The 14,932-nt window shown below is 34.5% G+C and overlaps 2 protein-coding genes across 15 annotated transcripts in view; one reads left to right on the top strand and one right to left on the bottom strand.

Annotated features, from left to right (window-relative positions):
- The window catches only part of LOC149807017 (polypyrimidine tract-binding protein 1-like), a 204,118-nt gene that overhangs the window by 140,278 nt on the left and 48,908 nt on the right, over window positions 1-14,932 (bottom strand). For 4 of the 12 annotated variants that reach the window (XM_089960742.1, XM_089960761.1, XM_089960727.1 and 1 more), the window contains exon 1: window positions 899-1,787. The exons of 1 other annotated variant lie outside the window; for it this stretch is intronic. In XM_089960742.1, coding sequence (XP_089816868.1) covers window positions 899-1,087 — 189 coding nt within the window. In that variant the 5' untranslated portion in view covers window positions 1,088-1,787. Of the gene's footprint in view, window positions 1-898; window positions 1,796-14,932 lie in introns of those variants that run through there. 7 more of the 12 variants (XM_089960715.1, XM_089960706.1, XM_089960739.1 and 4 more) reach the window with 5 other exon arrangements.
- LOC149807018 (uncharacterized) overlaps window positions 7,794-14,932 on the top strand; it is a 50,498-nt gene continuing 43,359 nt past the window's right edge. For all 3 annotated transcript variants that reach the window (XR_016421640.1, XR_016421641.1, XM_089960821.1), the window contains exon 1: window positions 7,794-7,988. Coding sequence is in view for 1 of the 3 variants with exons in the window: in XM_089960821.1 (XP_089816947.1) it covers window positions 7,946-7,988 (43 nt within the window). In the remaining 2 variants the exon portion in view is untranslated. The remainder of the gene's footprint in view (window positions 7,989-14,932) is intronic.

The following is a 14,932-nucleotide window of genomic DNA, read 5'->3' as shown; positions in this document are numbered from 1 at the left end:
TTAGATATTCTTATGGAAAACTGGTTATCATAAAAGGCTTCCAACAGATCAATCATCTAAATATACCTTATCATTTTACTAGCTTCCATGAACCATCAGTCATCTGAAACCTGCTCACTGTTGCTACAAATTTCTTCAAACCTATTTCCCATCTGTTCCCTGTATAACCTGTTATCCCCATCCCAAACCTAGTCCTGACAAACTTGCAACATAGGTACAGTATGTATATGCCTATCATCATATTTAAATAGTAAATTTCAGTTTTAGTTTCCATTGTTCTCCTACATGATTTATTTAAATGAAAGCTGTTCTAATAACAGCAAACTGTTTCTACTTCAAAACCACCTAAATTATTATATTTATCTGGCCAATTTGTGACAGATTTTACAAAATTATCTAGAGAAAAACAAACAAGATTGTTACTGTTTACATATCCCTATATTAATCTACAGCAAAAGCTATTATTTTATGTTGATAAAGTGAAAGCAGCTTAATACTGATTTTTTGTTGTTATATATCTACAAGCAATTTACACTGATGACCACATTCCAATTACAAAAAAAACCTGCCGTATTTAATGTAAATTGCAGGTAAGGTGATGTGCTGGAAATTTGCACTTCCACTAAATCAAATACTTATAAAACATTTGATAAATTCTAAGAGACTAAAATATTGTAAAGTATTGTATTGTGATGAATCTGTCAATCATAGCAAACAGATTATACATACTTTTCTCACAGACAGTGTTGGTTTCATAGGAGTAACTATTTATAACATGTAAATGACAAAAACTTTTCATGTAAAATTAACAAGTGTAATACAAAGGAAAGAAAATTAAGACTTAAATGCACATATAAGCTATGATCCCCAAGTGCCCATGATGACATGCAATACATACCTTCCGACAGACTGCAAGAGGAATAGTACTGGTGATAGTGGGTGGGAGAGCTTGGATAGGTGGGGCAGATATTGGTACCAAAATTGGTTCGGTAATAGCAGGGGACGAAGCAGATACAGCTGGAGAGAGTGTTATTGGTGCGTTGGCGGCTCCTGGATGTCCGTAGCTATAACTGTAACATACATACATTCTACCACAGTACTGCCATCAACGGTTGATTCGTATTCTTAGTCACACTACTTGATGCACTCAACTTTTGTCTTCCTCAGTAAAATTAACTTCAGTTATGATCTCTATTAATAACTGATGAATACAAATGGAATCCTGCAAATGAAGCTCAAAATCCTCGTGACATTCAAGGAACCACTGATATACTTGACTGAATGACTCGTCAGAAAAGAAGTCGCAATAATGATCACCCTCTCAGTGTTTTTAAATATGCTGGAAGTTAGCATACACCTCACACAATAGCTGCAATCAATATAAGCTAACAAGTGACAGTCAATTCACATATACCAGTATTAAATCTATCAAACAAAGGATATCCTGGTTCAGAGTTAAACTTCCTTTCCCTGCACTAAAGTGATGTCCTCCTACTTATTGCTTCACTACGGTATTACTACTGCTTGTGTGTAGTGCCTACTACACCTCAAAGTGTTGTCACTAGTACACACACACACACCAAGCCAGCTCTGAGTTCTGCTAATGAGTGAATGACTCAACAGTTAGATACTACTACCTACAGTCCTCTCTATGGTCTTTTTGTTCACAATGTCACCACTCCATTCTGATAGCTCAGGGCTGACTACAACATTCTCTTCCTCATACTTTTTTCTCCCCCAATAGCTTTCCACCAGTCATCAATAGAATAGCACTAGTCTATACTAAAAGCTTGCATATTGTTCAAATATTGACACAAAATGTCCTCGCCTGACGGGAAATTCTCAAACAAAGATACCTGGATCATGTGACCCGATCTGTAAAAGTCTCTGTAATTCACAGGTGACAATGGTGAAATGGTTTTATTTTACACCAAACACCTAGTGCATATTATAGAAAAGCCAGTGTGTATGTATAAATACCAGGAAACAAGACCTTGTTCCTTTCAGTATAAAACACATAGGTTTAGTCACTTGGAAAATATGAAACTGATAGTTTCAGATAATGTTTTGCAATCAGAATAGAAGTAATGATTAAAATTATACATGAGAGTGAAATCTTGTCACAATGTACCACATGTGAAATGCCCACTCTATTTCCTTCTTACAAACCAAATATATCCAGTGGCTTCTGAGATGCAGATAAAATAAATAAATTCCTTTGTATGAGGGCCTCAAGGTAGATTAGTTCTTAGCTAAATGTGTTACCCTCTTTAAATAAGGTCATTATTATTATTATTATTATTATTATTAGACAGGGTTAACTAAATTCTAAAATCTGTAAAAAAATTATCTAAAAAAACACATACAGGGAAAAAAAGAAGTTAAAATCAATTTTACAGTCTGACAACTACTGACGATGAAAACACTGATCAAGCCTAATTAATAGTGCGTACTTAAAGAAGTAAAGTTTGGTTTTAAAATCAACGAATATAACAAAACTAAGGATCAAACCAAAAACAATGTAAAAATTTTGATACATTTTATTGCCAGCAATGACCAATATTTACCACCATAAAAGCATTGTGTTCAAAGTGTTCTTAAAACATGCATCCCTTTGTGAATAAATTCCATCTAGGTTGGCATAAATTTTAATAGGAGGGATAACTGTAGGTTAGATGATGTAGTTTGGTATTTTGAACAATGCCAAGCATGTAGTGTAATAAATATGGGTTGAAGATGCATATAACCCTTTTTATAAATAGAATTGACATTTTCATAGATTTTATTATTGCTACAAACCTTGACTTTTAAGACTCTAAACCTTGCCTTTAAAGACTCCAAAAACAATCATCCATCTGTCAAGACAATACTCATGACTGATGCTTTTTTAAAGAATAATTTCCAGGTCTTTACCAGGCTAAAATTCATTTTTTTTTTCATTGTTCACTTATGCCCATTACTGAATGGACTTGAAGAACATTTCAGATAAAAAAAACATTCTTGTTTCAGGACTCCTATAACGTCTGAACTAAATATTCGACCTGAGCATTAATATCAGAGAACATACAATAACTAAACTTGTATTCAAAAGGCCATAATTGGAACCACATCATAATAATGATGTACAAATGATGGTTCCTTAAAAGCTGTTTATATATCAAAATTAATTCCAGGGTAGTGTCTGTTGAGACAAATTACTGCAGTGAACTACTGAAATGAAAATTAAGCACAGCTTACAGTATCAATTAGCTCCAAATTTTGTACATTCTGCTCTATCAACTGTTTAATACATAGTTTGAGCAGACAAATGGAGACATTTCACATGAAACTTAATTATGATTTTGAAACAAAACCTCATAAATGATTTATTAAGATAACAGTTAAGATAAAAGGTAAACAGAACTTGCATCTTCTCTCTCTCTCTCATTATATATATATATATATATATATATATATATATATATATATATATATATATATATATATATATATATATGCATGTGTGTGTGTGTGTGTTTGTGTGATTATTTTAACTAGGGAATGCAGAACTTGAATGATGAAATGATTAAAAGATGTGTATATTATGTATACAGTGGCATTTTACAGCACTTCAGCACAATAGCTGCAATATAGTGCCAACAAAAGAAAACTATTTTTAAAAATATGTGAGTAGCATGTGTTCAAAACATTATAGAAAAGTCAAATTACAATCATGATTGCATAATACACATTCCTGCAAAAATTAAAATGATAAATATACTAACAGTTTAGTGCTATATAGAACATGTGGAACAGTATAATACAAGCAGAGCACTGAGAACATCAAGAACATGTCAATGAGGACAGACACTTAGAAGGCCATGGATAAAGTTGGTACATTGCATCTGCTTTCTTGTTAAGTATATAAAGTACTTGCTTATGTAATAAACTTGCTTCCTGCCAAACCAACCTTTTATTTTGCTAGAAAGTTTTTAAAAAAAGAAGGAAAAACAAGCATAATATTCATCATTCAAGAGCAGAAGTAACATCAATACAGCTATCATGGTCAACATATTTAATGTACACTTCATGCCGGTTTAATTTAGAACCGACTAAGTATCATTTGAAGTCTACTAGTGAAAACCCAATTTTGAAACAGCTTCCATTTGGAATGTGTAAGACGAAAAATATTTTCAAGATTTCCACAATGCTGGCAATCTTGAGTTCAGTCAGCATCATTTTAATTTTGGACCAACTAGACACGTAAGAACTCGTGATGAAAAGCCCATGTCAAAATGACTTTCCACTCAAGAATGGTATTAGTAAGGATTTTTTTATAGATTGCAACAAGGTGACCATATTAGACATTAGAAGACCAAAATTTCATTTACAACCAACAAGATATTAAAAGAAATCTTTTGGCAAAACCACATGTCAGCATGACTTTACATTTTGGACGAGTAACACTAACAAGATTTTCAAGATGGCTGCCACAGATGCTACACTGGACACCAGATTTGTACCATTTAGGCATCACAAGTTTCTTTAGCAAAAGCATATTGTTGATATGACCAGCCTATAACATGATTTTCATGATGCCATGTTACAACCATACTGAATTTCAGATTAGCATCATCTTCATATATGATCAGCTGGGCATCAAAAGTTTTTCAATCTAAAACTCATTTTAATATGTCCATATTTGGGAGAAGCAGTGATTACAATATTTCCAAAATGGTCCCGTTGGCATCCATATAGGATGTTTAATGATATTATTGATAAGCAACTAAACATCTAAAGAAGTCTTTGAACTTCTGAACAGCAAAGACAAAACCCATGACCATGCTGATATGACCATTCAGCTGCTGTTGTTGTTGTTGTTGTTGTTGTAGGGTTTAACGCCATTTTTCAACACACGATAGGCTATACATGGCGTCCAGTATTAATGGTGGAGGAAGAACCTGTGAAATCCCTGGAAAGAACCACTGACCCTCAAGAAGCTACTGACAAGCTTTCTCACATACCCACACTGGCCGAACCCGAGACTTGAACCCACGCAGACAGAGGTGAGATGGCAGAGATCCGTAATGGAGAGCACTTTAGACCACTCGGCCACTCGGGGCCCCCCATTCAGCTGCAATGGCAATAACAAGATTTTCAAGATGGCTGCTGTGGTGGCCATACTGGATCTCAATGTGGCACCATCTTCATTTAGGACCTACCAGACCATGTCATGAAAGTATGAAAATAGTCGGTGTAGTGATGACAAACATACATTAACAGTTGGACAGATGACAAACATCAGACGACAGAAAAAAGCCATCCATGACGCTCTTCTGATCCATGACCAGTAGAAATAAAAACATGCTCTGGCACATATGAGTGGGTTGTGTAAGACTTTCATGAGATTCAATTTCAGTTTTGTCAGGTTTCAGGCTAATACAGGATTTAACAATATTTGTGGAGCAGCTTAACAGTCAGTGTGTATAGACCTTTATGCAAAGTGTGGCTTATCAATGTGGGCCACAAGTGCACTTTCCTGTTGTTTCTTGAAAGAAGGAAAGAAATATCTGCACTGATTAGCAAAGTACAGACACAAGGATATAATCTTGTGAAACTTCTGTTATCTCACTAAGACAGACAATGTTTTTTCCTTTCTGTCCTGACAAGACTCATCATTATCCTGTAACATTTGATCTATAGAACTATCTTGAAACTTTCAATTTCCTGATTATGCTACTTGATATGAGTAGGGTCCTTGTGACGAACAAGTAGTAAGCATCATCAATGGCAGGATCCTGAGGGAGTTGGGATTTAATTATACCCCCTTTTCATTGTAAAACAGTATATTTTCAGTGAAAAACTGAAAGTTAACCATATAAAGTAAATAAAGCAACTCTTGTTAAATTGAACCTCAATGAAAAGAAAATCCTCCAACTGCTATTAATTATCAAACTTCATAGACAATCTCTGCTAAAAGATTTTAAAAATTTGGGGAAGGATACAACATAAAGCTGATCCTTACCCATTGACTGGCCCTCAAGCAGTGATTTCAAATTGCAAAACCATTATCAAGCCTCTTATCCCCAAGGATATCTTCATAGCCACTGTCCACCAGTCTGCCTATCTCATCATGATCCATCTATCTACTGGTAAGACATTGTCCTTTCATCTCCATACAGAAGTTAATAACACAGCTGCACAGAAATTTCTTTTGTTATTTCATCTGCCTCCTTTCTGCTAATATTCTTAAACAATTTTTGAAGAGAGTGCTACTCTAAGAAGTCAAATTCAAGAAAAAGTATGTTAATTAATGATGTTATTGGAACTTTGTATGCCAAGTAAGTGGTTGGTGACGATGCATATAAAAGTTTTATTAATTATTTTCCATTGCTTAAGATTTTAATAACATTTTTTAAAATGCTGTCAAAAGAAGGGGACATGTTTTTGAAGTCAAGTTTCAGAATATGCTTGCCATACCTTCTCATAACAAATCAACTGAAAGGTTTTACTGAAATTTTGTGTGCTAAAAAAGTGGCAAATAAAAAAAGAGCAACAAGGTTTTTGATGTTTTCCTCTACACCACTTTAGTAAAATTGTGAAAATAATTTCCAAACAGGAGTCCTTCAAAGAGACTGATGCTCTACTGAGTGAAAAGAATTTCTAGGAATTCAAGATTTCTTATTTCTAACTGAAGATTGTTTAAACTATCTCTGATATGCTTCAGCAAAATAATGATTTTCAAATTAGCTCATGTGGTGGGACTGCTCTGGTTGCCTAGTGGTTAGAGCATCCGCCTCAGATGTGGATGGTCTTGGGTTCAAAGCCCAGCCCAGTCATACCAAAGATTTATAAAAATGGTATTAAAAACTGCCTTGCTAGGCACTCAGCATTAAAAGGCTAGTGTTAGAACTGGTTAGCTTGGTGTCAGGATAATGCAACTGGGTGGGACATCATGCTACATGTCTGTGGTCTCCCATTTCAACTACGCAATGAAAGTGAGTGTGCAATTTTTCAAATAATTTTGGAAGAGTATGTATAACAAACTTGTGCTAATGGATGAAGAAGGACAACAGACCATCTCAAAAGCTCTTCTGGTCTATAACCAGTAGACTTTTTAAAAAATATTGGAAGATGTCATTTTCATGGTTCATTGCATTAATAAGGGTTTACCCTTTTTCATTTGTTCCTTTTATTTGTTAGAATTTCTGAAACAAAGTTTAATAAAATGAATCTTTACAGAAGTTTAATTTTATGTAAAAAATTGTTATCACTCATTTTACTGAAATTATAGGATACATAAGTGGCTTATACAGATGTGCAATAAAGGACAATCTGCATATATGTGACAACATGGGCATAGTTCCTTTCCTTATTTGCTCTAAAGATCTCACAAGCTCTTCTGGTTTGTAACCAGTAGACCTAAAATAAAAAGCTGGAGAAAGTCATTTTCTTGTTCTGAGGTGACATTTCTGTCATCACCTATTTTGCTAAAATTATAGGAAACAGGTAGTTGATATAGATGTGTAGGAAAAGTAAAATTAACATGTCTGTGATAGTCTGTGATTATATGTACAAAGTTCTTTACCTTAATTAAAGATTTTACTGCAACTCTGTTAAGTGGTTCATAAAAATGCACAATAAGGTTTTCAAGTTTTTCCTCAATATCACCTTTCTGGTAAATATCTAAACCAACTCTAAAAACAAGGGGTCCTAGTATCACTCAGCTAAATAACTGACAAATATAAGCTTGTGAAAACAAATTCATACATGTAGCAGAGGTGAAGCTAAACTTGAATTTTATGTTAGTGACTTTTCCTTCTTGACAGAACAGGAAGAAGTGAGAGCTGAACAGGAAGAAGTGAGAGTTGAACAGGGGGAAGTGGGAGTCTTGACATATCAAAATGTGTTCATCCTAAAAGACAGGTTGGGTGGAAAGGTGAGACAAGAGGAGTAGAAAAATGAAATGGACCTAAATATGGAATACAAGTCTGAATATCATACACAAGGTTAGATATATTTCCTAAATGGTTCATCTATCTGGTTCATCTCAACATCTACCACAGAAACTTCAATAAGTTCAAAATACAGCTGCTCAGATCATCCTTTCAGTACCAAGAACTGAGCACTCCTCCCATGCCTTTTACTCTCCACTATCTACCTATTCACTCCATAATCAAATACATACATGTAATCTGTTCTCTATAACATTTTGCTGACCTCACCCATGTGTATACACCTTCTAAATATGTGCACTCCTCTTCTGACCCTCGCAGTTGCAGTTGTTCTGGGTTTAATGCCATTTTTCACCACACAATAGGTTAGGTGAGATGGCAGTGACCAGCAAAGGCAAGCACTTTAGACCACTTGGCCCCGTCAGAAACTTTTAGTCTCATTATTCCAATCATCAAGACCAAGTTTTATTGACTTTTTTTTGCGTACCAGTGCCTAGCTATCTGAATGAATTGTCTCATGAACTTACGATGACAGTGATTTCACTTGTGAGTGTTAAAAAACTCACCTATTTTGAGTGCAATAAGAAACAAGAATTAACAATGTTTCCTTACCCTGAATTATTTTCAGCATGCTTTGATTTGTGTAGTAACAAATTCAGTAAAAGGCTTAGAAATTTTGATGATTAAGCACTGCATTAAGTCCTCATCAAGATGTTTATTATTAAAAGATGGTAATTTGCAAGTGATATTGGCACTCTGACAAAGATTAGCATTGCTTCTGTGGCAACATCAAGTGCCTCCAAATGATACATTTCAATACCCCATTATGAAATGTTTACTACAAAAATGTTTTCTCCTGCATCTTTTGTGGGAGGAGATTTCCATACAAGTTTGTCAGATCTAATCTTCTGAAGAAAATAAAAGCTTTTGGCAAAAAAAAGTTATCACTTCTAAGGGACTAAATAGAGAATTTTACTGAAACTATAAGATACATAAGTGGTTGACACTATTGTGTGTATCTAAACAAAATTGTAACTCTTGGTACATGACTGTCTATATTATGTGTTGCTGTTCATGACTGTAAATTGTATTAATTGCCTATAAGCAAGACATTAGTTCCATTTTGTACATGGGTATAAAATTCTTCTGTAAAGATATTTAAGAGTGTAGATTGCATAGGACCTATAAACAGTTGCTGACATATGTATTTCAGATCATTAATAATATTAACAAAACCTATTCACTACTTTGGGGTAATTTCTCATTGACTGGTGGTATCAGGTGCATTCATAGAAGAATTATGTAATTTTCTACTAGATGGGCTAGGTAAGGTGGGTTCTTTTATATGGGATATTTGCTAAAATGTCAGTCTTTAGATGTGTTAAGTGTCATGTTAACACATTAACCCCTAGCGACGAGTTAACGTGGCAGGAGGTAGTAGCCTACTGCCGGGCTTTGTAGCATCATGGTCATGCATGATACACTAACGTGGATGGTATTATAGAAAGGTAGACAGATGTAGCTCTACAATGATACTAAATAATCTGGAATATCTAGTTGCACTACAAAATACTGATATAAAAAACTAACTTTTTGGACCCGATTTTTTTTCTACCCAAAATTGGCCCGTGGTCGGAATCCGATTTTGTGTCCAGACTTTAGACTTTTTGGTCTCAGATCTAAGGCAAACCAGTATGAACTGCAATCAGACAGATGAACCTTTGCAAGAAAATAAGATAAGAGGAGTATTTGAAATACAGAGTGGTCTCGATACAAAAATAATGAGTCTGTTTAGCAAAAAAGAAGAAGAAAAAAAATAACTCCCAACTTTTACCTTTCACTCATGCACGAGCCAAACAGCCAATGAAAAACGATGTTTTGAACACAACTAGGCAGTATGTTATTGAAAGATCACCTGGGATTTGGTGTTTTCAGATGCATTAAGAAATAGCTTTCAAAATGCGTTTCCTACATGAATTTCAGGCGAAAACAACAAAATTCACATACATGTATATATTATTATGCCAAATCTATTATATACAGAACCAGTTAATGAAAAGAAAAATTTGACAGTAAAATTTATGTTACTGGGAATAGTGATAGAGGATGGAAAATCAAGAATATAATGATTCTGGAGAGAAACAATCATCAGAATATTATCGATCGTAAGTTTCTGATAGTCAGTTCCTATGTTTCCATTCCAATCCCATCTATGATCAAATATATTTATATTTTTGCCAACTACTTACATTTCTTTACAGTACTTAAAGCTGAAATTGCATGATTTAATACAAAATGAATGATAGTATCTAGTATCATAATCCTCATATATGATCAATAATGGAGTTCTGTTGAACAGTAAAAGCATGCAGTCAATAAAGCATGATTATCATTATAGAAAATATAGCAAAAATCAATGACTCTATTAAAATTGTTACCTGGAGGATTCAGTTATCCTTTCAAGTGGTGTACATTGTCCTTCTGAACAGCAGAGACAAAACATCATATGCTGTAAATAATACTGATGGCATCTTGCAAGTACAGTAGTTTCCCTCTTGAACGGCCCCCCTGACCAGCAGCCACCCTCTTCTTACCGCCAAAATCCCTTGGCACCAATAAGTTTGTGTTCAAAAGTACCGCTCAAGAACGGACACCCTTCTAACGTGACCAGTGACCAGCATATTAGGACAAAAATGTAAAATGATCCCCTCACAAGCAGCCACTTTTTATTTGAAATGTATCCAGAACCAATAACTAATTCATATCGTGACGTACAGTAAGTAATCAGATTGTCTCTATCGTAGATACATGTCTCCCAATGTCAAGTTTCTGTTACTGAAAGAAGCTTTATCTAAAGTTCATATAACACTAAGATTAATATTATTGTCTATAAAAGCTGCAGTTTACAGGAAATGGGCTCAACAATGTTATGATCGAGTTTTGGGTTTCACACGTCTGTTGAGTTCTTCTTTGATGATTACAACCTGACGTAATTGTCAAAATCATAACAGGGTCAGCATAGGCTAAAAATAGATTTTGGGCATTAACACACACTGAGAATTAACCTTTAACAAAGCAGGGTACCAGACAAAGACCGAAAAATTATGTGACAACATATTTATCACTTCCTTTATGAAGATGGCATTTTGTCCACTCTACAGAAGTTTCATCTGCATGATTAAATCGTACACAGTTAGCAACATCTGAATAAATCACTACCAAACATTAACATGTCATCACGTAAACGGAAAGGTGAGGTGGGGAGGGGGAACTTGCTGAACAATTTTATGTAGAAAAGACTCAAATAAAATAATTTTATGTTGAAAATACCTGAATATACGTCATAACTAAAAAGGAGGTTATTCAGCAGCAGTGGGAAAATGGAGCAAATGGAAAGAGAATTATGTATGTACCAAGATTTAAATGACATTTTTGAATGGTTTTACAATGTGCATGACAATAATAGCTGCTCTCATATCACACTTACACAAAGAATAAGAATGACTAATGTATATTCAGTTGAAATGGCTGAATTACTATAACAAGAACCTTTAATAATTAATGTTACTTTTAAACGAAGATATTAAATGAAGATATAAAATGGTTTTAAGTATGTAGCTTTTTTTACTATGTACATTACATATACTTCTCACAAAAAATGTAGCCGCCCTCTGGAAAGGTCACCCATCTTATAAGACCACTTTCCCAGTGCAGAAGGGGTGGCCGTATAAGAGGGGGACCACTGTAAATCTAAGGGAAGCAAAAGGTAAGCTATTTCTAGCTTTTATTTAGTCGCAAAAAAATTCATGGGAACAGGCTTTTAAAACTGAAAATGAAATATCATTTAATGTGTGTGCGTGTGTGTGTGTGTGTGTGTGTGTGTGTGATTTGGATTTTTAACATAACTTTTTAAAAAATTCAGTCATATCGCTATGATGTCTGCTGTGTGGCAGTTTATAGTGATAGGTAGCATGATGTCCCACGCAGTCACAGTATCCTGATACCAGGCTGACCAGTCCTAACATTAACATCTTAATGCTGAGCCGCAAGTGAGGCAGCTGTTAGTACCATTTTTATATGTCTTTGGTATGACAAAGCCCGAGTTCAAACCCACAATCTCCCGCATCTGAGCATTTTATATGGAAAATGACATATATGAATATGGCTCTCATCATCTTTCAATATAAATATACAACAGATTCAACCCAAACTTCAGAACTGATATATAAACATTAGTGATATGATTCATTTATACATATAGGCAGCAAACAATATACTGCATTGATAGATGTTTTGCTGCTGGAATATCCCATCATGAATGTGAGAATACACTGTTCTTTTATCAATATATATCAAGATATACAGAAACTAAAGTACAGAAAAGGAAGATAACTTAAGAACTTTATGTCTCTTTCATAAAATATTAAAGATTTTATTACTGTTAAGTTGTGTATTATAATTCCTCTTCTAGACACTGATTATCAGACTAGTTTCCCTAATTGGCAAGAGACATCCCAAATTTTTTAGTTGGATATTAGGATACTGTGTATCCTATTATGTACATGTTTCTCGTTGGCACCCATACCCGTTTTTCAGTGCCAACCATTGCACTTTTTTCCCCACTGGGTTAAAAAAAAAAATTTAAAAGAAATTCCCGAAATTGATGCGCAATTTGTACATCTGTTTCAGCCTATTTAGCCCAGCATTTCAAGTATGTAGTACATTACATATCATAGTCATCAAAATATATATATATATATGTTTTTTTAAAAGTAACAGCTACATGTACCTACCTTAATTTTAAAACCAGTGCAATAGGAAACACATGGGGGGGGGGTGCCTTATGTAAAATAACATCTCTGGGTTTTTTTATTACAACATCGGGTATGAAAGATAGCTTGTGGATTTCATGTCAATACAAAGAAACTTCTGATCCCATAATGTACTTTGCAAAGACTAACACAGGCATACAAATCCTAAATGCAGATCCTTCATCTGTATTCAAGACTCCTCTCAGAAATTATTTCAGGAATCAAAAAATTACAATTCAATTGGGGGCCCCAAGTGGCCGAGTGGTCTAAGCACTCTCTGTTATGGATCACTGCCATCTCACCTCTGTCTGCATGGGTTCGAGTCTCGGATTAAGCCTATGTGGATTTGTGAGAAACCTTGCCGGTAGCTTCTCACGAGTCGGTGGTTCTTTCCGGGGTTTTCCCGGGTTCTTCCTCCACCATTAATAATGGCCGCCATGTATAGCCTATCGTGTGCTGAAAAATGGTGTTAAACCCTACAACAACAACAACAACAATTCAACTGTACATTTAGTAACAAAACCAAAGACAGATTCAAAATATGTTCATGATATATTCATTCAGGTTATAGTAACCTTGTTGTTTACAATGCCAACACAGTGACTCTGACATTATATGCAAAGACTGAGAAACAGAGAAGATAAGGGTCTGTATCTTATATTATTACTCTATGGTTTTAAACAACACAACAGAAAAGAGTGAAAACCAGTTTATTAAAATTCAACAACTAATTTATTTTCCAAGAATATAAGGTGAAATTTTAAAAATAACTTACAGTATTATGAATTATATCCCAAACAGTAAAATAATTTCTATCACCAGTCCTAATGAAATAAGTTCTAATTAAATTCCAGTGGTGATAGAAATAAGATCTAGCACTGAAGGTACTTGCAGTCTTGAATGTACTAATGTACCAGTAGCCTGAAGTGTTTCAGTCACCAATTTTTATCGTGATTTTTTTTCAAGTTCAAGAAATAACAATAATGAGACTTTGAAGATGGCTGCCAGCACAACCATATTCGATTTTAGATCAGCACCATTTACATTCTGAAGCAACCAGACACAATATTTTGTCTTTTAGTGAAAATCCAATGTTGATATGACTCTATTAAGGAGTAGTCATAACAAGATATTAAAGCCAGTGTTTCCCCAAAGCGTATAAGATTGAGATAAAAAATCCCTTTGGTGTCAGAACTGGGAATCAAACTGAGAGAAAAACAAAGCTTGGTGTCAGAAATGGGATCAAATTAAAAATTTGGGGGTCTCTTATGCACAAATGTGGGTAAAGAGAAACATTCAAGATGGCTGCTGTGACAACCATATCCGACATTAAACATCAGATCAGCACCATTTTCATTTAACACCAACTTGACATTATAAGAAGTCTTCTGGTGAAAACACAATATCAATATGACTTTCCATTCAGGAGGAGTAGCAATAAGATTTTCAAGACCACTGCCATGATGTTCATACTGAATTTCATCTCTGGCGACCATTTTCATTTCAAAGCAACAAGACATTATAATAAGTGTTTTAGTAAAACCCCTTAAAAATATGACCATCCATTCAGAGTAGTGAAAAGGATTTCAACATGACTGCTGTGGGGCAATATGGGATGTCTAAGCAACACCATTTTCATTTAGGACCAACTAAACCATGGGATAAATGTGTTCAAAGTTTCATGGTAATCTTCCAAGTAGGGGAAGCAGCAGTAATAAACTTGTGCTAATGGATGGATGAGAGACAGATCATCCTATCAACTCTTCTGGTCTATAAACTTTAGAGCTACAACTAAAATATCAAAGTTTTTTTGCCTTTTTGATTTGCTTGTACTGTTAAAGGGTTGCATGAGTTTTCATCTAATTAGGTCCACTTGCCATTCAAGGCAGCTATTGTTCAGTAATTGGAAGTTTGGTGAATAGGAACAGACAAATTCGATTTTGAGTGAGTTCAATTTCAAGTATATCTGTTTAAAAAGTATACATACAGGTATAATTAAAGTGAAGACACATAATATAAAATTATCGGCCTCCCTGTAGTGACATTATGAAGAGGAGGCTATATTTTATCAATTGTTGATTTAACATACACATCAATAGCTGTTACTGGGAGCCTAAGAAGGTTTAGTGTGTCTCAAACATGTCCAAACTTAATTATTTTATCTGTCATGAGAAAATGAAACTTAAT

This window comes from Sinohyriopsis cumingii, chromosome 1, assembly GCF_028554795.1.
Source record: "Sinohyriopsis cumingii isolate HCF-2022 chromosome 1, ASM2855479v2, whole genome shotgun sequence".
Taxonomy (NCBI): Eukaryota; Metazoa; Mollusca; class Bivalvia; order Unionida; family Unionidae; genus Sinohyriopsis; species Sinohyriopsis cumingii.
The sequence above is the reverse complement of the archived record's forward strand: the minus strand, read 5'-3'. Positions and strand labels throughout refer to the sequence as shown.